The 27,519-nt window shown below is 49.6% G+C and overlaps 1 protein-coding gene across 5 annotated transcripts in view; it reads left to right on the plus strand.

Moving 5' to 3' along the window:
- SRGAP2 (SLIT-ROBO Rho GTPase activating protein 2) overlaps positions 1-25,564 on the plus strand; it is a 97,449-nt gene extending 71,885 nt beyond the window's left edge. For 4 of the 5 annotated variants that reach the window (XM_048327716.1, XM_048327718.1, XM_048327720.1 and 1 more), the window contains 11 exons: positions 501-531; positions 1,193-1,253; positions 2,512-2,589; positions 4,566-4,700; positions 5,958-6,063; positions 6,647-6,871; positions 9,843-9,922; positions 13,805-13,985; positions 14,613-14,759; positions 16,953-17,280; positions 19,762-25,564. In XM_048327716.1, coding sequence (XP_048183673.1) covers positions 501-531; positions 1,193-1,253; positions 2,512-2,589; positions 4,566-4,700; positions 5,958-6,063; positions 6,647-6,871; positions 9,843-9,922; positions 13,805-13,985; positions 14,613-14,759; positions 16,953-17,280; positions 19,762-20,145 — 1,756 coding nt within the window. In that variant the 3' untranslated portion in view covers positions 20,146-25,564. Of the gene's footprint in view, positions 1-500; positions 532-1,192; positions 1,254-2,511; positions 2,590-4,565; positions 4,701-5,957; positions 6,064-6,646; positions 6,872-9,842; positions 9,923-13,804; positions 13,986-14,612; positions 14,760-15,993; positions 16,569-16,952; positions 17,281-19,761 lie in introns of those variants that run through there. The other variant, XM_048327721.1, reaches the window with a different exon arrangement.
- The last annotated feature ends 1,955 nt before the right edge of the window (positions 25,565-27,519 follow it).

Raw genomic sequence — 27,519 nt, forward strand, 5'->3', positions numbered from 1 at the left:
CACCAACATCAGCAAATGAGAGCAGACAGACAAGCCTTAGCCTGGCTGGTGTGTGCTGGTATTCGAAGGGGTTTGGTGTTATTTATTTATTTGAAATCTTATCAAAACTGTAATAAAGACTCCGCAGTGGCAGCTGTTAACGGCACAGGGGGAACCAGCCTGCTCCCACCTGCTCTTCCCTGTGCAATTTATATCAAACTTCATCTCCAGCAAGCAGCCCTGGCTCGCAGAATTCCGTCTGGTCGGAATTAAAACGTCAGGGGCAATCTCCTGTCAGGGCTCCCTTGCGCCTTGTGCAGTTTTTGAGTGATTTAAAGCCACTTAAAATCTTTCTGGAGTTCCATAAATCGAATGAGGCTCTGGCATTGTGATTGACTTGGATATCTGGCTCCTTCCCTCCTCCGAAATGTGGTTGGGAATGCTGAAGGAATGAGCTGGTCATGGTGGAGGATTATCCTGACTGTTCCGTTCTGTTTTTCCCTCCTGCACCCCTGCACCAGTGGCCGGCGCAGCTCCACCGTGAGGAAGCAGGTAATTAACATTTCCCTCAGTAACAAGGCAGGGATGTGGTGTGCAAATAGGAGGAGTGGTGGAAAACAAATTTTTATCTGTCCCTCCATGTCTTCCATGGAGCTTTTCAGTCTTGTCTGAGAAATCCCTCAAACCCGGATCCAAAACCTCATTCATTTTCCATGACAAAATTTAAAGTTACTTTTACTCTGTGTTTTGATAGACCTGGAACCAAAACTGCCAAACAGCCTTGAGCTGTTTGGACAGCCGTGGTTTATGGGATCCACGCTGTTGTTTCTTTGTCTCCATTCCCTTTGTTTTCCTTGGAATCCCACTGTTGAACCTGTAACTGCTCTCGTGTTGTGTAATAAAAGACTTACAAAGCCAGGCTTTGTGACCCTGGCCTTGGGGATAATCTGTTGCTTTTTGGTACCCAGTGAGCTAAAATGTGTTTCCTTGAGATAGGGAGGACCCAGAGTATCTCTTGTTGATGCTGTAAGGTTGAAGTTGGGCTGGAATTCCAGTTCACACAGTCTGGTCTTGGGCTGCTGCTTTGGAGCTTTGGAATAAAGTAAGAGAGGAAGTTGTGATCTTGCTGTCAAACCTTTCTCATTTTTTATTCTTTTTTTTCCCTCTTCACTTTACATTCTGCCTGCTCTTCCTGCAATTCCTCTCTGGGCAGGATTCCTCCCAAGCCATTCCCCTGGTGGTGGAGAGCTGCATCCGATTCATCAGCAGGCACGGTGAGTTCATGGGCTGGAGGTGTCCTGTGACATTCCTATAAAATAAACCTTATAAAAGATGCTCAGAGTAGCTCAGGATGTGATGCTTGTGCAGAGGCTGCCCCAGAAAGAAAATGGCTCTGATTTTCAGGCTGCGCTGCTGGTGTTGTGTGTGATGCCTGCTCCAAATAACTGACCTTGCAAATGCCAATTTTCCAACAATATCCCTTTATTCCTTGCAAAATAAGCTTCCCATCCATAGACACCACTCGTGCCTCCCCTCCACTCACCTTCCTTTGAGCCCTGATGTGTGGCCTTCACCACGAACCATCATCCTCTTCATGAGGAGGAGGAGGAACACTCGGAGTGTTTGAATGTAGGAGGTCAAGCAGTGAATTAATTGTTCACTCAGTGCCACAGTGAGATGATTTATGCCTGTTTGGAAGGCTGACCTCTCCCAGCCTTGAATGCTGTACATTTATTGCAATTTGTTTTCATTTTTAATTGATATCATTTGTTAGTAGCGTGTGAAACAGCTGTTAATTAACACGTGCGGAAAGAGGTGGAATTTATCTTCATTAACCAAGATGCAGGGCCAGGTAGCAGGTCCTGTTTTGTTTTCCTTGATTCATCACCATTTTAGAAACCATAACCTGGAGTCCCATAATCATCATCACTTGCAAGAACCGAGTTCTGTAATCCTTCTTTAAGGCCATACTTGGATATTTGCTGGGAGAATCCTTGAAACCACACTGAAATGGGAACTGATGGGGGATAAATCGTGGCCATGAGGAGATGGTGATTTCACTCAGATTCCAGAATTGGCTTAGATTTTCCAACAGACTCAGCTGAGTCCTTCCCTGAGTGCCAGCCCTGGCTCGAGGGTGATTGAACACTTTGCTCCCGTGGAACTGCTCTTGGAAGAGAAACGTTTTCCTCCTGGCATTGGCCATATTTTACTCCTGGCTGCTCCACCGCTGCTTTATGACTTCCTCTGAGTTGTAAAATCCTCTGGGGATCCTCCAGGGTGAGAGATAACATGAATGGCTGTCAGAGCCCTGGTACTCTGGCAGTTTAGAAGGGTTAATAATTCTTCTGCCTGTGCTGAGTTCTGGTTTTGCATATTCTGGACATCGCAGGGAAAGGTGGCTTTTAAACCAGCATCCCTCTGCCTGTGTTCTTGCCTTTCCTTTATTACAGGAGCTGTAGCTGCTGAAGGTGCCATCTCACTTATCTAATCTATTTTACCTTGTTATCAGCATCTCCTGTTTCCTTGCAGGTTTGCAGCACGAAGGAATATTCAGAGTGTCTGGGTCGCAAGTTGAAGTGAACGACATAAAAAATGCATTTGAGAGAGGTAAGGAAGAGCTCTTCCAATACCCCAGAAATGATTGCCAAGTGTGTGAATTTGTGTAAATACTCAGAAATGGCCTGAACGCAGCTTGCTCCGTTTTGCTCCTTTGATTTTTGTGTTTGCTGAGCGAGTCCTTCCCAAACACCTCCCTGGTGCTCATTAACCTTGAATTCTCAGTTGTTTGCTGTTGTGCTTTGTACCCTGTGGAGTGGCTGGATAATAAATATTCTGAATTCAATCTCCTCTCATGTCTGATAGCTTATTGATTGTTTGCAACACTAAAGGACGTAGAGGATTTCATTATTAGGTGTAACTGCAGTTTCCTCCCCTCTCCCCCAGCTCTTTGTGCGCCGGAGGATGAATTTTCATGGTTTTTCTGTGTTGTTGAGGCACAGCTTGGCCACATTTATTCTAAATACCAGCGAGGGAGAGAGGAAATGTTCGAGAGAGTGTTAATTTGACGCAGCTTTTAATAGATTGGATTTTTCTCTGGGAAGAGCCGTTCCATACAAAGGCAGGGAGCAGTTGGGAGCCTCCTGACTCATCAGCTCCTTGCTGGGCTGTTCTCCCTGGCAGAGCAGGTTCAGAGGAGCTGCTCCTCAGGCAGTCCCCGGGTCACTGGGAACAACAGGCCTTGTGTTAATCCCTGGAATCCATCGCCCCTGAAGAATAGGATCAGTGTTTTCCTGTGCTTGCTTCTGCAGGAGACGGGCAGACATTAATTAGGCACAGCCAGGTTATTTTGCTTTTGGGGGAGAGAGAAGCTTAATGAACGACGTGTGGGAAATGTGGTGGGTGATGTCACCTGTCCTCAGCTCCATCTGCCTGGGAGTGAAACTCTTCAGGAGCAGAGGAAGCAGGAATGTGTGTCATAGTAAGGAAAGAAGTATCAGAATCTGATTTTTTTGTTATAAAGAAATACCAGCTTGGGAAAATACCCACTTGTTCCATGCAGAAATAAGAAAGAGGATTTTTTTTTCCCCTTCACCTCACTTGTCTCTGTAAAACCTGTGATATAGAGGACTGCCAAAGTTAACAATAAGGTCCCTGCAGTTTATTACTTCATCCAGAGCCCTTGGTGGCAGTTAATATCAGGGATAATGCTCAGGTTTGGAGTGGCCCATTTATTATCCCGTGTGCTATTAAGATAATAGGCAAGCTTTGGTAATTTCAGTCACATAATGGATATATATAGCTTCAATTTGAGGATTGCCCCATCATTAAATCTAATTATGGCTGATAGGGAGTTTTCCCCAGGGAGCAGCTCCTTAAGTGAGCATCTTTCCTTTGGCAATGCAGACAAACCGTGGTGGATCTGCAGCAACAAATTGTCCCAGAAACGCTTCTGCCACCCCATTCCCTGTGTCTGCACCCTGCTGAGCCAGGGCTGTGATGCTCACTGGCTTCCTGGGTGTCCCCTGCATCACCTGGGCCAGGTGTGTGATGCTCACTGGCTTCCTGGGTGTCCCCTGCATCACCTGGGCCAGGTGTGTGATGCTCACTGGCTTCCTGGGTGTCCCCTGCATCACCTGGGCCAGGTGTGTGATGCTCACTGGCTTCCTGGGTGTCCCCTGCATCACCTGGGCCAGGTGTGTGATGCTCACTGGCTTCCTGGGTGTCCCCTGCATCCCCTGAGCTGCAGTTGTGACTCTGCCTAAAGGCTGCTGTCGGGTGGTGGAGCTGTGATGTTCCCACCTGCCCAAAATCCCTGGAGTGTTTCTGCTCCAGGGGCACCACCACACCCTCAGCTCTGGTGTCAGAGTGACATTTGGCTGACAGGAGCTGTCCCAGGTTTTCTTGGATTCCTGGCAGAGCTTCCCACCCTGCGATCTCTCTCTGCCTCACTCTTGCAGTGCAGCTGGAGTAGGTGGGATTAACTCAAATCCTTTTCTCCTGCTGAGTTGCATCCTTCAAGTATTTCAATACTTTCCTCCAGTATTCTGATTTTTCTTGCCTGCTCTTCTCTCCTTGCTCTGAAGGGGAAGATCCCTTGGCTGGGGACCAGAACGACCACGACATGGATTCCATAGCAGGAGTCCTCAAGCTCTATTTCCGAGGCTTGGAGCACCCACTCTTCCCCAAGGACATCTTCCATGACCTGATTGCCTGTGTCAGTAAGTACATGAAGAACTGAAAAGAAATAGGATTTATTTTTCTCATCTCCCACTCCTCTTTCCTGTCTTTCCCATTTTTTCCTGACTCCAGAGTGAGTTTTTGGGGTTCCTTTGGCGGGGTTTGTGCTGCTGTGCTGGTCTCTGCTAGCCAGTCTGGGCAGTCACCTTTCCACAGCCATCCTTGCTCTGATAGGAGTGAACAAGGAGATAGAAATTCATAGATTTTAGGGGTTGTGTGATGGGGTTTGTGAGACACTGCTTGGTGACAGGGTTCTTTCAAAAGAGAATAAAGCAAAAAGCCCTCACTTGTGTAAAATAATCTTGGAGAGCTGTCATCAGAAGGTGTCAGAAATGCCCTCTCCAAGGCAGGGAGCACCAGCAGGGTTCCCTGCCTTGTGTGCTTTCCCTGGATCTGCTGCCGTGCTCCTGTGTGCTGGCCTCAGCTGACAAGGTGGTTTTTATTCATACTCCTTTTAGCTTCATACCCACAAGGGACCATCCACTGCCTCCTGCTCGAGCATATCAATCATCAGGGCACTCACAGCCGAGCTGTTAACATTTTTCATGCTTCCTAAAGGTGCTTCTGCCAGGCACAGGGTTGTTTGTGGTTTCTGTATGTGAACAACCTCATTTTTAAGTGGCCTGGCTCTCGTTGCATCCCCCAGAATTGAAGAATGATTCCATTGTCCACGCAGAGAAATGGCCTTTGCAGGGGCAGCCTCTGAAGTGAGGAAGGAGATCACTGAGGAGACAGCTTCAGAAATGGCCTCTGGTTTTCTGCTCCTGATAAATGCATTTACAGGCTTGGATTCACATTATGTTGAGAAGCAAAATCCGCTTTCCCCCAAATGAGCTCTCCCTTCTGAGCTGATTTATGCTGCCCACTTCTTTCTCAGCGGGCTGCTGCACACAGAGCCTTTTGCCTCACCCTTTAGCTATGTTAATTTGAGTGTTACACACTTTCTCCTTTTCAAACACCCACCTTTCCTAGCGGGCCTGACGGAGCCCTTGTGCCAGAGCCCCTGGAGCAGATGACATCCAAAGCTCCCACGCTCGGAGGGGCTCCCAGGGAGGGTCTCACGTGTTCGGGGAGCTTTGCTGGGAGAGGCTTTGCCAGCAGGTTCTGCAGCAAAATCCCCTCCTGTGCTGGAGCTCTGCTGGCTGCCCAGTTTGCACACACAGAGCACTGGTTGCACTGGGCCCCAGAGGCTGTGGGTGCAGCAGGAGGGTGACTCTGGTGCTCTCTCTTCCTTCCAGCCATGGATAATTTGCAGGAGCGAGCGCTGCACGTCCGGAAGGTGCTGCTGAACCTGCCCAAGACCACCCTGATTGTCATGAGATACCTCTTTGCATTCCTCAATCAGTGAGTACCCCTGGGAGCGCCAGGGCTCTGCTGCAGGACCTGGGATAAACATGGAATTATTGAGGCTGGACCGGGCAGGGACACCTTCCACTGTCCCAGGTGGCTCCAAGCCCCAATGTCCAGCCTGGCCTTGGACAATTCCAGGGATCCAGGGGCAGCCACAGCTTCTCTGGGCACCCTGTGCCAGGGCCTGCCCACCCTCACAGGGAAGGATTTCTTCCCAGTATCTCATTTAACCTCCTCTCTTCCAGTTTAAATCCATGGCGGGGGGGTCCTGCTGTAACTCTGGTCTTGAGGTGGGCTGCAGGTGGGCTTTGAACAACAATAACAGAGAAGAAATAAAATCAAATATTATAGTCAGCACCCAGAGCTTTCAAACTCCCTTTGCAGTTTCTATTTCATTTCTCTGTGAATACCATCAGTGTCTCATTTTTTGCCTGGATCCAGAACATTTGTGTCCCAGAAAGCCCAGAGCAAACCTTGCGAGCCCAGCTGCATGTTCTGCAGCAGAGGATGGTGATGGTGGTGATGATGATGATGTTTTCTGCTGTTCACCCTCCTTCCCACTTCTGGTTTTTTGCAGTTTATCTCAGTTCAGTGAAGAAAATATGATGGATCCCTACAACTTGGCCATCTGCTTTGGGCCCACGCTGATGTCTGTGCCCGAGGGTCACGACCAGGTCTCTTGCCAGGCTCACGTCAATGAGTTGATCAAAACCATCATCATCCAACACGAGAACATCTTCCCAGGACCCAGGGAGCTGGAGGGCCCAGTCTACAGCAGGGGTGGAAACACGGAGGATTACTGGTATGATGGATGCTCTGAGGAGAGCAACGGGTGGATGTTTATCCATGGATTAGGATGCTGCAGTCGTGTGCTCTGCGTTGGCTAATTTGGGATTGCAGCATCTGGCCCAGCCTTTCAAAAATCTGTTTTGTGGCAGCAGAGATGGCTCTGGTATCTCTGGAGAGCCATCGACTTAAAAGAAATAAGCTGGTATAAAGTAGCTATTCAGTTGTCAAACCTCGCTCACTTATCTTGAAGGGCAAGGTTGTGTAGGGATTTTCTTGGATGTTCTGATTTGGTAGCTGCCAAAATCAATCTCTTTTTGTTGTGTTTTTTTTTCCCTTTTATTTTTTTTTCCTCCTCCTGCTTTTGCCTTTTCTCTCTGCCTGTCTGGAGTGCCTTTGCTTCAGACACAGGGGTCACTTGCAGCTGAACCTCCAAGGCTGTGGCACGGTTTAATTTCCAGGGCAGCCCTGCTGGAGGAGGAGGGAAGAGGCAGGAATGCAAAATCACCATTTCCATGCAGCCCAAAGCTCCAGAGGCCCGGCCGCGTGCTCGGGCTGAGAGCACATCTGGAAGCAATTCAGGCAGAGCGGCTCCTGTCATCTGGGGTGGAAGCCTGGGCAGTGGGGGAAGGAAAGGAGGTGTTTGCTTTCCTCCTGGCCAAGCTGATCCCTCCCTCTGAGGATGAGGAATGTTCAGTTGTGTCCCTCTTCCCCCCCCTCCTTTGCTCCTGCTCTCCTTCAGTGTCACAGGAATGCAAATGATTATTTTCGTGGACTAAAATAAATAGGTTTTTAAAATGAAGTCACTGTGGTGACAGAGCAAGCCTTGTTTCCCTGGCTTGTCTCGGAGCTGTGGGATCACTCCACGTTTAGAGGCTCCTCCAAACTCACTGCTGTGTGCACAGGACTTGCCAAAACCTTTTGGAAATTCTCTTAAATTCACCCCTGGCTCTGATGTTTTTAGCTGATGTTACATATGAAAGAATTGTAGGGGGAAAAAAAAAACCCCAGCTTAATATTTATGGCCTTCAGGAAACACATTCATTTTGACAAGAGGTTTTGTCCCGTGAGGTGAAGGGAATAAAAATGTGCTGTGTTGAGTACCCTCAGTGTGGGTGTCAGTGCACGGGAGGGTGTGGGGGGCAGAATGTCCTGGGAGATGATATCAGGGAAGGAGGTAAGGTATGGATGAATCATGAGCTGGAAGGGACCCACAGGGATCACCCAGCCCAGCCCCTGGCCCTGCCCAGACACCCCAAAATCCCCCCCTGGGCATCCCTGGCAGCGCTGCCCAAACGCTCCTGGAGCTCTGGCAGCCTCGGGGCCGTGCCCATTCCCTGGGGAGCCTGGGCAGTGCCCAGCACCCTCTGGGGGAAGAACCTTTCCTGATATCCACCCCAAACCTCCCCTGGCACAGCTCCAGCCCTTCCCTCAGCTCCTGTCACTGTCTCAGGGAGCAGAGATTGGAGCTGCCCCTCCAATTCCCTGGTGGAAATGCCTTGACTGTCACCATTCCTCTGGCAGGGTTTACTGCTGTCACTCTCAGAGTGACACCAGTCCTTCCAAGGCAGCATCCAGAGCTCAGTCAGCAGCAAGGACAGGTTTTTAGGTGGAAAATGCTGCTTTTTAGGAGGCCTGGCTGGTTGAGGCACGTGGCCTCTGTGCAGGGTTTGGAGCCGCAGCGTTGGCTGTGCACGACATGACTTCAGAGTCTGGGTGAAACTTTAGCCCTCACTGCTGCTTCCTCCCGGGGCCTCCAGCTGGCTTCAGAGGCTTCTGTAAACTTTATTAAGGAGCACAAAGGCTTTGCAAAGGATGGGAAAGGTTGATTCCTGAGGTACTGACTCGGGGGATGTTGGGCAGCCTGGTGTCCTGTGGATTAAGCAGAACGAGACACCAGAATTATTCAGACGTTTCACCCCTTCTCCTTTTTCTGTTTTCCTCCTGCTTAAAAGAGCACAGGAGGTGGATTGCCAGGGGGAGAGCACTGTCCAACCATCATCACTTATTTTAACCATTGCAGGGCCAAAATGAGGGATGAAGTTACTCCTGTGCGAAGAGGATTAAAAATCACCTTTAAGGAGTCACAGTGTGAGAGGGCAGCAGAGGAGTTTTCTCTGAGGTGTGAGATGAGGAGCAAGCACTGGTTTTTAGCCCTTTTTTTCCTCCTGAGAGGAGCAGGCAGGCAGAGCTGCCAGCTGGCAGCAGCTCTGTGGAGCTGCTTGGGAGAGGCAGTGGATCCTCTTCCAGTTTCCTTTCTGCTCCTGTCCAGAGGGAACTGCTCGTGGAGCTTCTTACAAAAACATAACCTTTGGTTGCCACTTGTTGTCTGTTGATCCTTTCAAAGCTTTTCTTCGTGCCAAACATAAATGAGTCCTCTTGGTAGTTTAGGTGCTCTGGAAGCTTTATTTACAGGCAATTAATTGGGCTGTGGGAGTTGTTCAGGGAAATGAATGGGACATTTAAGATGGTGATAAAAGGGATGGAGGGAGATGACAAACACAGACCTGGAAATACCGTTATAAATCGAGGAATGATTTCCCCCAGGAAGTTGCAGCTTTCTCATCAGCCATCTAATGAGCTAATTAGAGCAATGGAGAATGCAGCCAAGGGAATAATCCTGGCATGGCAGGGAGGAGCTGGACCCAGCCTGGCACTGCTGTCTGACTGCTCAGTGTCTCCAGAGGTCCAGGCTGTAAGATGTGAAGTTGGACTTTGCTGATAGCACTCACAGAGGGTCACCAGGATGTTTGGTTTGGCTGATCAAATAAGAGTTCAGCTTGATTTTTGCCCACAGCGACTTCAGCACGTGCAGATGCATCCACAAAGTGTCTGTAGCAGCGAAACCTAAATATTGACTCCTGATGGGGATGTTCCCAGTTCTGTCCGATTGTTTTCCAGGATGTTCCCAGTTCTGTCTGCTCGCTGGCCATGGTGGAGCTCAGTTCCCAGCAGTGTAAAGCTGTCCCTGTTCCCTTCTGTTGCAGTGAAAGTCCTCACGGAGAGAGAGCCCTGACAGAGGATTCGGTGCAGGACGTCACAGCTGAGCACCACACCAGTGATGATGGTATGGGAAGCCTGGTGTTTACTGGGGTAACTGGTGCAGCCTGCCTTGGGGGAGGCAGGGAGGGCCGTGCCTTGCAGTGGAAGTTTAAAATTAGTTCCAAAGTGGAGTTTAAATCAGAGCACTCGCTTGAAACATCACATGCAGCATTTGGTGGCAGGAAGTACAAAGGTGTGGGATCAGTGGGAATCTCTGGGAGTTACCTGAGGATTCTGAATGTCTCCCTTCTTCTCATGGGTGTCTCAGCAGGAGGCTGGGTGTGTTCCAATGTCCTGTCCCCCTCCCCTGTGCCAGGCATTTCCCCCGTCAGTGGCTCAGGAAGGGGAATTGTGAGTGCTCGAAGCCCCAGCCCTTCAAGGGAGTAAACAAAACAAACCCAAAACCTGCTTGTCTTCCCACTGAGAGCCAGGTTTTAGAGCAGAGAGTCCTGAGGGCCTCTCTCAGTGATAATTTTTGGATTTCCTTAAGGAAGCTCAGTTACATTTCTTGTCTGATGAGTGAAAAGAGGCGCCAAGGCTGAGAATTCAGTGATATTTCCTAAGGAAAAGGTGACACTGCAGTCGTGAGCGTCCTTGATGCTTCCAAAGCCTCCTCCTGCCATGGGGAACATCCTGTGAGCCCCATCCAGAGCAGAGGAAGGACTGAGTCACTGATGTGCAATGATGATCCCTGGAATGCTGAGCAGCCTGGGAGCAGGCTGACCCACCAGGGCAGGATATGGTTCTGTTCTGGTGTTCCAGTCTGCAGTTGTGGAAGTTCTGGGGTGGCTTTACTTGGATGATCTCAGTTGTAGAGGTGGGAAGCAGCACTCCCTTAAAATTAGGCATCCTCCTTTTTGTGCTGGCCTTCAGGAATTTGCTCAGTGGCCCTGCCAGGTGCTCCTGTGCTGCCTCTCTGCTCCAGCAGCTGCCTAACAAACCCTCTCCTGGCATCCCTGTGCTCCCGCTGGCTTCACGGCTCCCTGATCTCACAGCTCCCTCCCAACCTAAACCCTTCTCTGAGACCCTCTGGTGTTCACAGACCAGGGAGAAGGGAAAGGATGTTTGGAAACACTGGGAAATCAGCTCTCTCTCAGCAAGGCCGAGCACGGGCACTGCCACTCCTCTGCGAGGTTGTGGGGAGGAAGCACAAAGCCTTGGGGAATGAAACATGGGCTCACTCCCTGCCTCGAACAGAGTGTTCTGTCTGACATGTGGGAGCTCTGCAAAATGCATGGAGATGTGTCCTTCTGGAGCTTGTATCTCTGAGAAGGAGCAATTTAATAGCTGTAACGAAGGACAGGCCACCTCATCCCACAGCTGCACGAGTCCTGGGATAAAGCCTGCAGGCTGCTGCACCCTGGTGTGAACTTGTGCTGTTTGTGGCTGGGAATTTTAGCTCTCTTTGGTGACTGGGAGGGTACAATGATGAGAAAGGAGCAGTTAGAGATCAGAGCAGGACACTGCTCTGCAGCCCCTGCAGCTGGAGTGCGTGGGGCCCCTGAGCAAGGTAAAACTGGGAGGTGTTTTGGATGGAGTCCTGCAACCTCCGTGGAATATTCCATAGGAAGCTTTTGGGAGGGAGCACTTGGCACTGAGGCAGAGGAGGGAGCTGGGGCTGGGTCTCTTTGAGGCAGAGTGTGGTTAATTAGGGAGTCTCACGCCCTAATTGGGCCGTGCAGTGTCACACCCTGGCCACAGCTCTCAGCAGTGCAGGTACAGCTCCACCTTGGATCTTCCTGGGGGTTTTCCCTCATTTCGTCTTCAGATGTGACCAAACCTCTTAAAACTCTTTGGGGAGGCTGGGATGACAGCTTTACTTTGGGAAGATTCATCCCAGCCACCTCCACTGCAGGAAGGAATTTGGGGGTGAGGGGAGAGGTCGTGTTTGGTGGAGCATCTGTGCAGTTCATCAGCCTCCCTGAACTGATTTGAGACAGGTATGAGAGGTCAGAACTGCTGAAGGGCAAGCAGATTGTGTGTTTGTTAAATTATAAATACGAGTGGAAATGTTTTAATCTGCTGCTTGCCTGCCCAAGCTGTCAGACTGGCAGGGGGAATTGTTTGGCTTAGCCTTATTGCTCTTCATTCACACAGTTTTCTTCTCTGAGCATAAGTGTAAGTAGGAAAAAGCTACTGGAAATTAAAGTCTAAAATCAGTTCTCTGGAGAAAAGCCAGAGTCCTAAAAAGCAAATTGGAAACATAAGAAACCTGAGGGCCACGCTCATCTGGAACAATAAACACTTGTTAATGAAGCAGATGGAATTCACCAAACCACACTCCCATCCCCTTCCTAAATGGAGGGGGACACCAAAAACCAGCCCTGTTGGGGTTTTTTACTGTTAGGATGAGCTGGCAGAACAAGCAAGAGGGAAGAAGGAGCCAAACCCAGATACCCACGAGCTGCCAACATGGGCCAGGCTTTTCCCACCCTTCCCAGTCCCTGGCTGGTTGCTGAGGGCTGATGATGGGATTTGTGTGAGTCTGACCACAGGCTTACCTGGAGAGGGTGGTTTGAGAGAACTCTGAGCTGTCAGGTTTAGTAGTGGAGGGATTGTTGGGGAGGCATCTCACAGATCCTGTTGCTGATTGCCCTCGGTCACTTTGTGCTGGATAATTTCAGATCCTGGTGGGGCTTTTTGGGGGGAGATGCTTCTGCTCTGCTCCCTCAGCCTGGCTGAGGAGCTCCAGCTGGCTCAGATGGATTTACACCATTGTTTTCTAAAGCCCTGCTACTGCCTTGCCTGCCTACAGGCAGCTCCAGACCCCATCCTCTCCCAAGGAATAACTGGAAAGCAGTGGCTCATGTTTGGCCTTTCAGCCTACTGCACTTTTCCCTTGCACTGTAGGAGCTTCCTACAGTGCAGAGATCTCTGTGTGGAGTAGCAGATCTCTCTTTGATCAGGAAGAGAAACCACAAATCTCTTTCTCCAGGAAAGAACTCAATTTCCATGGATTGCTTGGCTGCATTAAAGCTCCTTTAAAGTAATTAGAGGGAGCCCACTGGGGCTGCGTGGTTGAGCTCATCTCCATTCCCCTGGTTCCTGCCTAGAAGCAGGAGCTGCCTTAATACACATTTAGACTCAAACAGCAGCAGATTTTTTTCGGAGTCTTAAAACTAATCCACGGGAATTCCACATTGATCTTCCTGAGTGTCTTAAATGCCCTTATTGTCCCTCTGTATAATATCAGAGTCCTGCAGGGACCTGGATTAGTGGCTGGCTGCAGGCAGGGCATGGCTGGAGCTCCTGTGGGAGTGGGCACGGAGCATCCCAGGGAGCAGCTCTGTGTCCTCAGCCCTGCACCGAGCCCAGCACTCGAGGCTCTGGATGTTTTCCTTTGCTTCCACGCCACTTGGATGAAGAGCAGGGCCTCCCACCGTGCCAGAATTCCGGTCTCCTGGGTCAGGTGAACCTCACAGGCAGCAGAAATTGCCTTCTGAATAGATGCTTTATTTCTGAAGCAGCTTGGAATGAGAGGACGTTTCCCTCCCCTGCCTGCCCAGGGGGTTCACTTCAGCTGCTTTTAAGGAAGTGAACTGCAGGCAGATTTTTGTCTGGAATGTACCTGATTGCTTCCCACCTCTGAAACCCTTTTTATTTTAATGAAACCCTTTTTATTTTAATGAAACACTAATTCTGCCTTTGCCACTTCCATCGTTGTAGGCTTGAATTGCTGTGAGGGGGTTTCAGCTTGGAAAATACGAATGTGCCTTCCATGTAGGGATGAGGGAAAGGATGAAAGTGCAACATCCTTAAGTTTAGGGGTTCCCCTCTGAATTTTGCTGCCTTAAGAAGGAACACTTTATCCTCTTCATGCTCTGGTTTATGGCAGGTTTAAACTGCTGACTGCTCACCTGAGCCCAGGTGTTCAGTGAACTGTTGTTTATTCCCTTCTGTCTCGTAGAATGTGAGCCCATAGAGGCCATAGCCAAGTTTGACTACCTGGGCAGGACTGCACGGGAGCTGTCCTTTAAGAAAGGAGCCTCTCTGCTGCTGTACCAGCGCGCCTCGGATGACTGGTGGGAGGGACGGCACAACGGCATCGACGGCCTCATCCCTCATCAGTACATCGTGGTGCAGGACACGTACGTGACCCTCTGCAGCCTGGGCTGGCTCAGAAATCACCTTGGGATGGGGGTTTGTGGCCACACATTGGGGGAGAGTTCATCTTTTCATGATCCAGCACGCAGGGGAGCTCTGAGAGGTGGACGGGTGATAAAAGAATTGTTCTGGTGCCTGGTAAAGGTGCAGAGCTGGCATCTCCAGGGTGCTCATGGGAATCAGGTGCTCAGGAGGGGGGGGATTTTCCACAAGGAGTGATAGGACAAGAGGGATTGGCCTTAAGCTGGAGGAGAGTAGGTTTAGATCGGGTGTGTGGGAAGAAATTCCTGGCTGTGAGGGTGGGGAGGCCCTGGCACAGGGTGCCCAGAGCAGCTGTGGCTGCTCCATCCTTGGAAGTGTCCAAGGCCAGGCTGGATGGGGCTTGGAGCAGCCTGGGATAGGGGAAGGTGTCCCTGTCCATGGCAGGGGGTGGAACTGGATGATTAAGATCCGTTCCAACCAATCCTTCGATGATTTGAAGGATCTGTGATGATTCTCAAGGCCCTCACACCGTGCTGCTGCCCTGTGTGACCGTTTGCACAGTGCCGTGCTGGAAATTCAGCACTGCTGCTCCTGTTTTGGTTGTGATACCCTCCCCTCCTCCTTCCTAGTGAGGATGGGATGTCGGAAAGGTCCAGTCCGAAGTCGGAAATAGAAATAAATTCTGAGCCACCGGAGGAAAAAGTGACAGCCAGAGCTGGTGCCAGCTGCCCGAGCGGGGGCCACGTCGCAGATATTTACCTTGCAAACATCAACAAGTAAGAGCAGCCTTGCATTGTTTTCCCTGCCTGTCAAGAGCTTGGTGATGAGTCCAGTGAAATGTTTCCTCCCCTGAGAAAGGTTCATTAACGAGCACTGCTGCCATTTTCCTCTGCTTCCCCCTCTTTGAACTCACGTTTTGCTGTCCCCTCTCCGTCACCGGAGTGGCCATCGCTCATTTGAAACACCCCACTGGCTTCCCTTCCCTGTCCCCAAGGTGCCATCTGGTCCTGTTTTCCCAAATATGCCCTATTTTGTGTGCTGAGCAGACAGAGGAAGGGAGGGGAGTGCTGGGATGAGCTCTCGTGTCGTTGTCCCCGTCCGTCGTCGTGTTCTGTGATCTGTCACGTCTCCTGCACATCCACCACGTTCTGTTCTGTTCTGTTCTGTTCTGTTCTTTTCTGTTCTGTTCTGTTCTGTTCCTCCTCCAGGAAGCTGTGTCCCAGTTTGTGATAAATGCCATACCTGCAGTCCCACCACCTGGCACTGCCTGCAGCACTCCTTTGTTTCTGCAGCACTTCTCACCTCGGGTTACTAACCATATGCTTGCAGTGGAACAGCACAACCCCCTGTTGCTCTAACCTTGCCTCCTCCACCAGAAATGGTTGCTTTAGCCAACACTCAGCATAATAAAAAGCTGGAGAATCAAGCTAGTAGCAGAGTAAATTCCATGATCTGTTAAATAATTTTTCTAGACAGGCTTATCCCCCCCCTATACTTCTGATTATTTCCCCAGTGTTAAAACCCCACCTCTCTCCATTGTGCAGTGAAGGTGGTATGGGGTAATTACAGCTTGATGGGAGGGGATGTTCTTAACCTTCAGTTAATTTAACACAATGCAGTCTGCAAAGGCATTAACACAAATGCATCCTTTTAAAAGGTCTGGACCTGCTCGTGGCCTAGAGAGCCTGGTCCTTCCTTGTGGGATTCAGCAGACCTCCACTGATATCTGGGAAGCTGTGTTAATCTGCATCAGCTTGGGATCTGGGCTTTCTTTTGAGATATTTGCTGTCTGAGCCACTGGAGTGGCTGTTCTGCCAGTTTGGAGAGATTTGTGTAATAACAGACCTGTGCTGGAGCTTCACCATCTGCTGGCCTTGGTAGAGTTGTGTGTGGTGGTTTTTAGAAGCCTGGGGAATGTCCACTCCAGTTTTTGGGGTTTTTTCCCCTTTACTCGGGAACCTGATATTTAGCAACAGTAGCATAAGACTCATTTTGTTGTTTTTTCTTTAGGAATGAATCTTCTGACCTATGTGTGAACAGACTTGAGCAAAATTAAATCAGATGGTTTCGCAATGACAGTTGTGCCACCCACTGAATTATTATTTGGATGCCAAAATCCTACTGGAGTTAACACTTTCTTGCAGTTATTCATGGGGCTGGTGCTATATATAAATGGATCCTTCCCTGTATAATGGATGCCAAGCTTCAGACCTATGGCATAAAGTATTCTGCTGCATTGGCCTGCCCATGATTTGAGTGGAATCGTGCTGTCAGACCTCATGGTGCTGGGGCAGAAACTAAATTCTTTGGACCAGTTCATCCATTTGACATCATCCCTTTGGTTTATCTGTAGCCCTGCATAGATAATGCCTTGTGGTCCTGCCAAAGCCATGAGAAAGAACCATCTCTTACCACCAGCAAACATTGGAAATGATCACTAACCCCAAACTGGGGGTCTTTGCTTGCTGATCTCTGAAAATAATAACTTGATGCCTTGGGCCAGGAGCTTAGTAGACTTATACTGTGTCCTCCAGTCAAAGATTGTAGCTCTGCTCTTGGAATGTAATAAAAACACGTCATCAAAACTTGTCGATGGCACAGAGGGTTTTTTTTTTGGTTTTTTTTTTTTTTTTTTGTTTTTTGTTTTTTGTTTTTTTTTTTTTTGTTGTTCCAGTATAAATTCTTCTCCTCTTGACCAAGTTAATCACGTTCCACCCAAGTTTTCTGGTTTTGCTATGAATGTGCACAGCTGCCAGGACTCAGTTTTGTGTTAGAAGCGTGAAACTGGAATGATTTATAATTTATAATTATTTCACTGTACCGCAATCACTCCTAAACCCCTGGGTCTGTTTGTAATCTGGGTACCTCTGTGTCTCTTGCCATTGTCCTGTGTGTTGTTTTGGGGGGATATCTTCAAATGACAGCCCTGTACCTGCTTGTATTGACTTGTTTTGCTTTTGTGACTGAAGGCAAAGAAAGAAACCAGAGTCAGGCAGCATCAGAAGAGCGTTCCGTCAAAGTGACAGCCACGGCCTAGGTAGTTCCCTGGCAGAACCAGCCTCCCCCGGAGCCATAGCCGGTTCCAGACCCTCATCTCAGCCCATTATGAGCCAAAGTCTTCCCAAGGAGGTTCCAGACAAATGCTCCATCAGTGGCCACGGCAGCCTCAATTCTATCAGCCGGCACTCGTCGCTGAAGAGCAGGATGGACAGCCCGCAGATCCGCAAAGCTGTCACGGCAGGGAGGTCCAAGAGCTTCAACAACCACAGGCCCATGGACCCCGAGGTCATTGCACAGGTGAGCAGCAGCCTTCTGCTGGAGAGGTTTGCTTGGGAAGCTTGGAGGCTGTGGGATGCAAGAGGTGTTGGAGTGCCGGCTCTGATTTAATCTCATGTCAGCTCTCCAGAAGGGAAGGGCAGCTCAGCATGGGGAGAGACTGTGGGAGCTGGGGCTGGTCAGCCTGGAGAGGAGAAGGCTGAGAGGGGATCCCATCAGTCCATACAGATGTCCATCCCCAGGGGTGTCAGGATGGTGCCAGGCTCTTTCAGCAACAGGACAAGGAGCCATAAATTAAAAAGTTCAACCTCAACATGAGGAAGAACCTCTGTCCATGAGGGTGGCAGAGCCCTGGAACAGCTGCCCAGAGAGGTCCTGGAGTCTCCCTCTCTGGAGACATCCCAAATCCACCTGGGTGTGTCCCTGTGTCACCCGCTCCAGTCTGGACAGGGGGTTGGACTCCAGTGTCCCTTCCAACCCCAAGCACTCCGTGATGCTCTCAGTGCAGTATTTTAACTTAGGACACAGCTCCAGTCTGGGCTTTCGTCCTCTCTGTGTGCAAGGCACTGAGGCTGCTTTCCTGAGGGAAGATAAACAGTCAGGTCCTTCCTCCATAAGAACTTGGCCCTGTTCGTTATCCAGAATTTAATCTCAACAATAAAAACACCCATTTCAGAAAGTGACACAGATTCCAAAGCTGTCAGCAGAGAATTAAACAATCGTAACTTCAAGACACGGGAGAAATAAAGTATTTATTGTGGATTCAGCACTCCTGTCAGTCGTGCAGGCTTGCCTGTGGTCTGACATGGGAAGCACGTGGAGCAGCACAGCCCCAATAAAAGCAGGCTGCTGACGAGTGCACTGCCCCAGTGGCATCTTCATCTCCCTCCAGGGTTCAGTGTGTGATCAAAAACCCTGCTGGTTTTCAGGAGTTATTTACACAAGGGCCTTGAAGTCAGGGCTGGCTACAAAAGATGTGAAGTTACAGATTTCCCTCTTCCACGAGGGCTCTTCCCTGGCGGATGTGCCTGGACCTGCATTTGTCTGTACCCACTGTTTGCAGGATGGGATGGATGGATCTGTCTGAAGCCAAGGAATGCTCCGGGCTCAGATTACAAAGCCAGCCCTGGGAGACCTGACTGCTCTGCCTGGCTCGGGGCTCTGCACGTTCCTAAGGAGCTGGGGGAAATACGTGAAAATTAAACATAATTTTTATTGACAAAACAACAACTCCACATAATAAATAAGGGGCCCATTAAAACCTGACAGGTTTAATTCTGATGGGAGTTTGTATTTTGCCATTTTGAGTACCTTCAGCCCGTTTGTTACAGTGGAACTGTAGTGTGCAGCTCCTGTTGTCTTCATGTTTCCCTGTCCTTCCGAGGCTTTGGTTGATATAAATCAGATTCTTTGTTTTTTCAATTAGACTCTGACTGAAGTTGTTCTGTCTCGTCTCCCTGCCAGAACCTTCACTCCTTTGTTTCACTGGAGATGAGTCTGGGGACAAAAAGGAAAGAGGAGGGGAAAAAAAATAAAAAAGAGGAGGGAGAAAAGCCCAAGCTGTGTTAAATCAGTGTTTTCCCCTGTAGTATCTGCTCAAACACCATCCAGCAACCATCTCACATATTTCCCCAGCTTCATAACGAAAATCTGCCTGGCCTCAAGATAGAGTGGGAGGTGTCAGATTTCTGCCTCTGGTTTCTTCCACCATTCCTTGACTGATTTACCTTCCCCACCCCCTGAAAAACCTCTGAGGAAGCTGGAAAGCTGTAGCCAAAAGTGTGAGTCACAGCCAGGCCGAGCTCTCCTGCTCCCCAGGGAGTTCTGTGTACCACTGGACTCTCCAGTAGACAACGTGTAGGTCCTGAGACAAAAACCCCGTGTTTTTAGCTCAAAAGTTCTCTTTATATTTATTTGTTACTAACTGTAATATTTTTTTAAGAGGCAGGAGAAGGGCCAGTTTGGGTTTCTATACGTGTTTCTGACCTCTTCTGTGTTTTCTAAAACGTTAAAATTTTGGGTCCTGTGAAATACATTTCTGGGAACAGCTCAGACAGCAGGAAAACCAATGAGGCAGCAAGAGCCCACGAGGATTTCAGCATTCAGTGTGTGGCCCATCAGCCAGAGTCAAAGCCATCAGTGCTTCCTTCAGGAATTTGCTCTCCTGAACCTCACGTGCCAAATAAACTGCAAGAATGGGCACCAATGCTTTGGTTTGTGTTCATTGCTGCAGTCTGGGGCTCTGCTTTGAAGCCTGGGCAGCATCAGGAGCAGCGAAGGACCAGATTAGCATCAAGGCAGTGCTAGCAATTATTTTGCTCCCTGTTGCTGGAAAATTTCAGTGATTATTGGCTGCAGGATGTGGTGCTGCACAGTTTGGGCCTTGAGGCTGACTCGAGTGTCGGTGTTTAGAAAACAGAAATGTGCTCGGAATCTGGCTTTTATCTGGTTATTTGTGTGTCTGGGCTGTGCCCTCACCGGGCTCCTCTGCTGTGCTTGCAGGACATTGAAGCCACCATGAACTCAGCCCTGAACGAGCTGCGAGAGCTGGAGAGGCAGAGCAGCGTCAAGCACACGCCCGACGTCGTCCTCGACACGCTGGAGCCTCTGAAAACGTCGCCAGTGGTGGCCCCCACCTCGGAGCCCTCCAGCCCCCTGCACACCCAGCTCCTCAAGGACACTGAGCCCCCGTTCCAGCGCAGTGCCAGCACGGCCGGGGACATTCCCTGCACCTTCCGGCCGGTCAAGTCCATCAAAATGGCCACGCAGGTGAAGCCCCCGGCCACGCGGCCCAAGCCCACGGTGTTCCCCAAAACCAGCGCCACCAGCCCCAGCGTGGCCTCCTCTGCACCTCAGCAGCCCCCTGACAAGTCCTGTACTGTCTGATAAACCCCATGCTGCTCTCTGGGTACAACTCCTGCTGTTCCAGACGAAGAGACTCTGTCACAAAGACATTGACGTTCCTATTTAACGAATCCTTGGACTGAAGGTCGGTTGTGAACTGCTGCTCGCTGCTGGGAGCTCCTGAGCGGCAACAGCCTCGTCCCACGTCCCCAGGACGGCTCCTGCCACGCTTGGGAAATCCACAATCCACCATCCACTGTGAAGCTGAGCAGGAAAACACCAAGGGATGATTTTGGTTTCGATGCCTTGTTCAAGTGTTCGGCCGCTGGAAGGAACATTTGGTGGTGTCCTGTTTTTGGATACTGGTGTAGTGACTTCTGTATTCTGTGTTTCATTTATCACAGGGAAACAATAGGATAGATTTTAGTCTATTGCATGTTTTGGTGCCACTGGTTACGTGGAGCTTGGACATGCCTGTTTCTTGTGCATTATTATTATAATTATTATTATTATTATTCCGTCGCCCGCTGGTGCCACGGTGGTTAAGGGTCTGTCTCGACTTCCGTCACACACTCTGGTTTTGTTTGTTTGCTCCCCATTTCTCCCCCTCAGGGCCAAAGCCCTTGGCCATCCAGTCTCATGCTTTAGTTGTCATGGAAAAAATAGTTTACTCTGGAACACTCTTAGATTTTGTGGAGTTCTACGTAAAATGTGTCTGTGCAAATATAAACAAACATGTTCCTGAGGTCTGGGAGCACAAGAAGGAGCCCACTTGTTGCTTATGGACAATCTTCACTGGTTTCCCCCTTTGCTCTCCCATATTTAAAAGCAGCTTTATTGTTTCCAGTGTCATTTCCAGCCCTTGGGCTCTGATGGGGTGTTTGGTCTCGGGAGACTGAATGTAAAAAAAAAAAACCAAGATAATTTTGAAAACAAGCATCCTCTGATGGGAGCCCATTCCCAACACGTGCTCCTGGTTTGCCCACACCTCAGGACGGATCCTGACCCGAATCCCAGCGCCAAGCACTGTAAAAACTTCGCTCAGGAGTTCTCAAGCTCCCTGCCTTGTCCCTCTCTGCTTCGGGCCGGTGCCTGTGACCGCTGGGAGCTGCTCTGGGGATCTCTGCTCTTATAGAGCAGTGCAGGGAACGCTGCTGGGGACAGGGATGTGACAGCATGTGGCCTCTGGAGTGGCTTCCCTCCGTGCTCCCTGGCATGCCTGCTCCATGTAGGACTGACCTGTGAATGAGTTCTTTGGTATTATTTGTATTTATCTGTAGCCAGCAGCATCCACGGACTCTTTTGTACCCCCCTGGGAATTCTCCACAGTGCCCACATTTATTTAATTTAATAATGAAAAGGCGTGTGCCACTTAGGAGGGAGACTGGCTGACCCTCAGCTCGCCTCGTTCCTCAGCTTTTCCAGGATTTCAAACGAGCTGCACATCTTAGGCTTCCATCAAATCAATTCAGGCAAGGACAAGATAAGAAAAGGCATTTTTCTCGCCCGTTGAAGCTGAGTTTCCTTTCAGTTTGTGGGTTCCTGGTGACTGCAAAGTCGGTTTAATTGGCACTTAAAAGAAGGAACAGGAGTTGCTGAAATGTCCTTTTCCGATGCATTCAGGATGTTACTTGGAAGAATGGAACAGGGTCTTCTGCGCCCCTGTCCGTCCCCACACGCACAACCCCCTCTCTACAGAAGCAATGAATGAATGAATGAATGATGGCTTTCCAACACGCCTGGGCCCTGAATTAAGGACATGCAAAAACTGGGGAGCACTGGGAAGGTTTTGGTGAGAGCACTCCTCGTTTCCCATTTCTCCTCAGCGTTCCCTGGGGAAGCCCCACGGTACGAGCGTGACTGTCCCTGCCCCTCCGGGAGCTGCCACCAGCAACCTTTGCTCTCAGGTTCTGATGGACTTCTACCACCAAGGAATCACTTGTTCTTTTGGGGAAACAAACAAAAAAAAATACATTAAACTTGTAATTTGTTGCTCAGGCAGAACTTTCTAGTATTTCCTTTTTAGTGAGAATTTTTTTTTTTTATTTTATTTCTTTTCTTTTTTTTTTTTTTGGTCGCGAACGACCGAAGTTAATCTGTGTCAAGAGCAGGATCTCTGTAAATTGACTTTGCCTCATTTTAATGCCTTATTTTCTTTTTATATTTTTATGCCTAGCATTCATATTCCTAAGAATAAGTGTCCAGCCACGCACAGCACATGGGAGGAGCTGCTCTTTTCCAGCTTCAAGGTCTGAAGTGTGGAATTAGATGGAAACAAACAAAAAAAAAAAGACTTCAGGTTACTGTAACAGCGACTGTCTGTATCTGAGTTATTACTGTGCTTCTCTAGCATCCACAGCTCTGGGACAATCCTGCTGCCAAGGGCACGGTGCTTGGCAGGATCACCTGGATATGGAGCAACTCAACTGGAATTCTGGTGTGCACTGTGATTGACACAAGCAATAGGACAGGCTGACGCTTGTCCTTCCTCGGGTGGAAAAATCGCACGCGGGGGAATAAAACAAGAAAATCACACACGAAAGAATTAAAAAAGGAGATTTTCAGCTTGTCTGCTTCACTCTGTGAACACACAAGGCTGAGGGGACTTCTGCTACGAGTGTTACATGAGCAGTCGCTGCCGGAAAGGTGGGAAGGAGGGACTGGAAATGTTCCCTCCCCGCGGAACCAGGAGAGGCCGGCGTGGAGTGGACAGGTCTGACACAGTGCTTTGCTTGGGGAGGTACCAATGTCACTCCACATCTTCATATCCCGAAGAAATTTTAGCTCTTCCACGGAAATCCTCTTTTCATGACTTTTCCTGTAACGTTTGTGTCAAATGTAAGGACAAAAGAAGTGTTTGATAACTGGAATTACGTCTGTCTGTTCGATAGTGCTTTGTATGAACCTTGTTCATCAGGTGTTGGATTGAAGTAATCCAAAGCAAAAAAAAAAAAAAAAAAAAAAAAAAAGGAAACTTTTAAAATGAAACACGGTTTTAGGTGATCAATCTGAATGGTTTCTGAAGCTCAGACCTGTTCTGGGTTGTTTCCCTAGTTGGGAATGGAGCAGTGTGCTTTAACCATTGCTAAATTTCTGCCTCTCTGAGGCCGTCCAAAGGCTCGCAGTTTCTGAATTGTAAATTTGTCCTTCATGCCCAAGCAGTGGGACACGATCAAACCCTCTCACTTTATCTGTACTGGGTATTTTATTGCAATGAAAATGAGTAAATAATTAGAGTGCACTGTGACAGCAGAAAAAAAAAAGTTGTTGTATATGTCTGTATTTTGATACCTGTTCAAAAGGAGTCTTTGGGTTTCCTGTGCTGAATACCTCATGTGTTGGGTTTTGGGAGTTTTTGTTGATTTTTCTTTTCTTTTTGTTCTTTTTTTTTAAGGCAAGATTGTTCTTGCACAAAAGTAGGTTAAGATAACCGAGTTCTCATAAATTTATTTACTGAATCAAAACACTTCAGCTTGGCAAGAAATTCCATCTGTTGTAGTTCCCCACCTTGCACTTGGTACGGGGCTGAGCCAGCGCACCTGGAAGAGCTCCAGCAATACTGGGACAGGAGAAGTTCATTGCAGGTGGAGTTTGCTGCCTTATTTCTCTTCTTCTCTGTGTCAGAAACCTCAAATTCAGTGGAACGTGGCGTAGGTTTGGGGGGTTTATTGAGCTTTTGGGAGATGTTGTTCTGCAGAAATCCATGTCTCCGGTTCTCAGCACTTCAGGTCCTTCCCGGGCGTGTGGACTGGGGACACTGGAACGCTCCCTTGGTGGGATCGTGTGGAGGGGACACTTCCAGGAGGTGATGCTCTCAGTAAGGGATCAGGAGTGATGGAAAAATACCCCAAAAATCCCCATTGAGACAGTTTGATCGACTCCATGAGGGGCTGAGCTCTGGCCCCTTGTCCAGCACATCCATGAGCACCGGTGGGAGGGGAAGGAGGTGCCCCTGTCCCCCGGGGTGTGGCACTGCTTTGGTGGCCAGGTGAGGGGCACCTGAGCTTGGCAGGACCAAGCCCTGGGTGTACAGGGGTGTGCTCCAAAAACACACTGAACTCACCTGTGAGCCACAGGTAGGGAAACTGCTTCAAAAACTGCTCCAAAACCAGAGGAGAATGGGAGCACTGGGGCCTTTCCATCGCTTACGGGCCTGTCCAGAACAGAAAATTGAGTTTAACAAGCCAGGGATTTATTTATTTTGAGATTTTTAGCTTTCACAAAAATAACCAGCCCTTTTTTGGGCTTATCTGGCCTTGGCTAATGCCCCACAAATGCAGCTGTTCCTTTAGTGGGCACAAGAGGTGGAAAGGAGGGGAATATTGTTCCCCCAGGGATGCTCCCGGCGCCAGCTCTGGGGAAACACCGAGCACCTCATGGACTGAACTTTGGGGTTTGAGCTCTTTCCAGATGGGCTCTCTGCATGTCTCTGTGTCTGTGTGACAACCTGCTACTTGAAAAAAACAAACCAGAAATACTTGACCCTCTGCGTCGTGCCTGCGGGGCCGGGATGGCCCCGGCTGTGTCACGCACAAGCGGTTCCGCCAACCGCCCACCCGAAGGCAGATGGATTCTTTTCCAGGCTCGGTTCTAGCAGCAAACCATCATATTTGGGTGGCTCTGGAGATGCCAAAACAGCAGTTCAAGGCCTGGAAAACGTAAGGGTTTTGTTTCTTTTCCTGTTAAATTTTGTGCTTCCTCTAACGTAGTTTGGGATGAAAGTGTTTTTCAACGATGGGCCAAAAAGAAGCGAAGGTGGAGAGGGAAGGCAGCTTCTTGCTGTGCTAATACTTGATCTGCCAAGCTTCATACAGGGTAAATATTCAGCAGTTTGCAGTGGGAATCGCAGGTGGATCCGTCCTTTTGAGGCACTCACTCCTGAAGTGGACTTCACCAGCCTTTCCTCCAGGCACAGCCCTGAGATGTGAAGAACAGCCCAAGCCCGAGGGGCTGGACTCGTGAGTGTGCCAAACTGCTGGAGCAATACTTGTGAGCAGCAGCTTCTCCGAAAGCCCAGCTCGATGTAGCTCAAACGGGGCAGTTGCTGAAAACCATCTGTGATTTCCGAGGGTCCTGCTGCGAGGCAGGAAAATTGGGTTGCAAAGTGTAGAAATTGTGTTTTCTGTCCGAACCTGGGGTTATCAACAGCAGTTGTTTCATGGTGGGATGGAATGTTCTTGCTAAAACAAGTTTCCATTGTTTCATGTCTTCTACACCAATATATATATGGTGTATATATTAAACTGTGTAAAATTGTACTTTGTACATAGAACTCTGTACAATATGGAGGTACAGCCTTTTTTTTGTTTGGTTTTTTTCCCCCCTTTTGGTACAGTATTGTACAGTATTAGGAGTCGATGTGTTGGAAGTGTTAAATCCATACTGGGGCAACGAAATGTATCCATTGTCATTAGCAATAGTTTTGGAGAAATAAATGTTTTGGGTATGGTGGAAACACTGACCTGAGGGTGCCGGTGTGTGATGTCCTGGGTTTGAGTGGGAGAGAGGGAGAGCATGGCCAGGAGGGGCTCCTGGAATGCTCAGGAATGATGTTGGAGGTGCTGGTAAGTGGGTGAGGAGGGATCTGCAGGATTCAGGAGTGCGTGGTGCTGTCCTGGGCACTGCAACGCTCAATGGCAGCAGGGCAGGAGCAGCGTGGTGGCACGGACAGAAGGGGGACATGAAGGATGTGGGACAGGGAATGGCCTGAAGCTGAAGGAGGGCAGGTTTAGATGGGATATTGGGAAGAAATCCTTCCCTGTGAGGGTGGGCAGGCCCTGGCACAGGGTGCCCGGAGAAGCTGTGGCTGCCCCTGGATCCCTGGCAGTGTCCCAGGCCAGGTTGGAACACCCTGGGATGGTGGAAGGTGTCCCTGCCCATGGCAGGGGGTGGAATGATAAGACCTTAAAGGTATTTTCCAACGCAAACCGTTCTTTCTGTGACTGCACTGATTCCTGATTCCAGCCCCGTGTTCCCCCACCCTGGGCTCGCACGCACCTACCACAGCAGGAATCCCTGGGGCAAACACTTCCCTGGCAGTGACCTGATTTAGAAATGCTTAATCTTCATCATTTTCCTGTGGAGGATGGACCTCCAACTGTCTGAGGAAAGAGGATTTAAGATTGAGATTATGGGTAGGATCGTTTATTATCATTACCAGCTTTCCTCCATCTCGGCTTTTCAACAGGCCTTTTTCAGAGCACGGAGGGGGAACGTGGAAGGGCTGTTGTCATTTTGACTTCCTTTTCTTTAGATTCCAAAGAATTACTTATTTACAGTGAGGTTTGATGTTTAACTGAGGCATTTTTTCCCCCCTGTCCCTGGGGTGAGCGTCCCTGTGCTCCGTGTCCCACATCTCTCCTCTTGTAGGGGTTCAAGAGCTGGAAATCTGGGATGTTTTACTCCAGAATCACAGCAGCCTCTGTGGCACCACCCTAGAGCAGGCTGAGCACAGTGGTGGTGGTTTTTTCTTTTTAAAACATGAAATAGGAGTCAGAGAGCAGTGGGGTGGCAGACAACAAGGGGGTTTTGATTTTCCCTTGGTCATTGTCCAGCAGAAGCAGCTGTGATTATCCCTTAAACCCTCATCGAAGCACAGGTGGGGCTGACCCTCCCTCCCAAACCTCTTTAGGGTGGTTTTTAACAAAGAAACACCGTGGTGAGTGCTGGGAGGGTTCAGCTCTCCCGGCCGTGTCCCAGGCAGCAGGTTTGTCACAGGGACACTGAGGGGGCATCCCTGGCTTCGTGGGTTTCTTGGGTTTTCCGACCCCAAGGACGAGGTCCCTGCTGCGCACAGAGCTCGGTGCTTGCCCTTTATTCTTTGGGCTTTGCTGCCACCAGCTGGAATAATTAATCCTTGCCACAAATTGCTCTCAAGGCCGGGTTTTTGCTCTCCCAGCCTGGGCCAGACGGGCTCTCCCACCACACCAGGGTTTATCCCCCATGGGCACATCCAGTCCTGGGGGGTCAGATGGGAGGGAAAACCTGCTGATGGGGCAGCCAGGAGAGGAAACGAGCTGGGAATTGCAAAAGGATAGCAGAAGAAACGAGAGTGGAACTGGAAGAAGCCAAGCAGGTCTTGGGGACGAGTTCCCTGCACTCCCACCCGTGGGCTTGGCCAGCACCGTGGGGAGAGACTGATGGCTCTGTTTAAGGGCACAGCCAGCACATGCACAGAAAATGAAACTAGACACGATTTCAAGAAGTCACCCCAGCCCTTTCTCTTCCTGTCAGCTGAGCTGCAGCAAAGTGACTTCAATCAAAGTGATTTCAAGTTTCGCGTGGTTAAACCGGCGTCACTGCGCTCCCGCAGCTGCCGAGACTCTGCCATCCCTTCCCAGCCCCGGGCATCCCCCGGATAAGCTCAGGGAAAGGGCCAGGCTGTGCCCTCAGCTCTCCGGAGGCTTTTCCAGGCAC

This window comes from Corvus hawaiiensis, chromosome 24, assembly GCF_020740725.1.
Source record: "Corvus hawaiiensis isolate bCorHaw1 chromosome 24, bCorHaw1.pri.cur, whole genome shotgun sequence".
Taxonomy (NCBI): domain Eukaryota; kingdom Metazoa; phylum Chordata; class Aves; order Passeriformes; family Corvidae; genus Corvus; species Corvus hawaiiensis.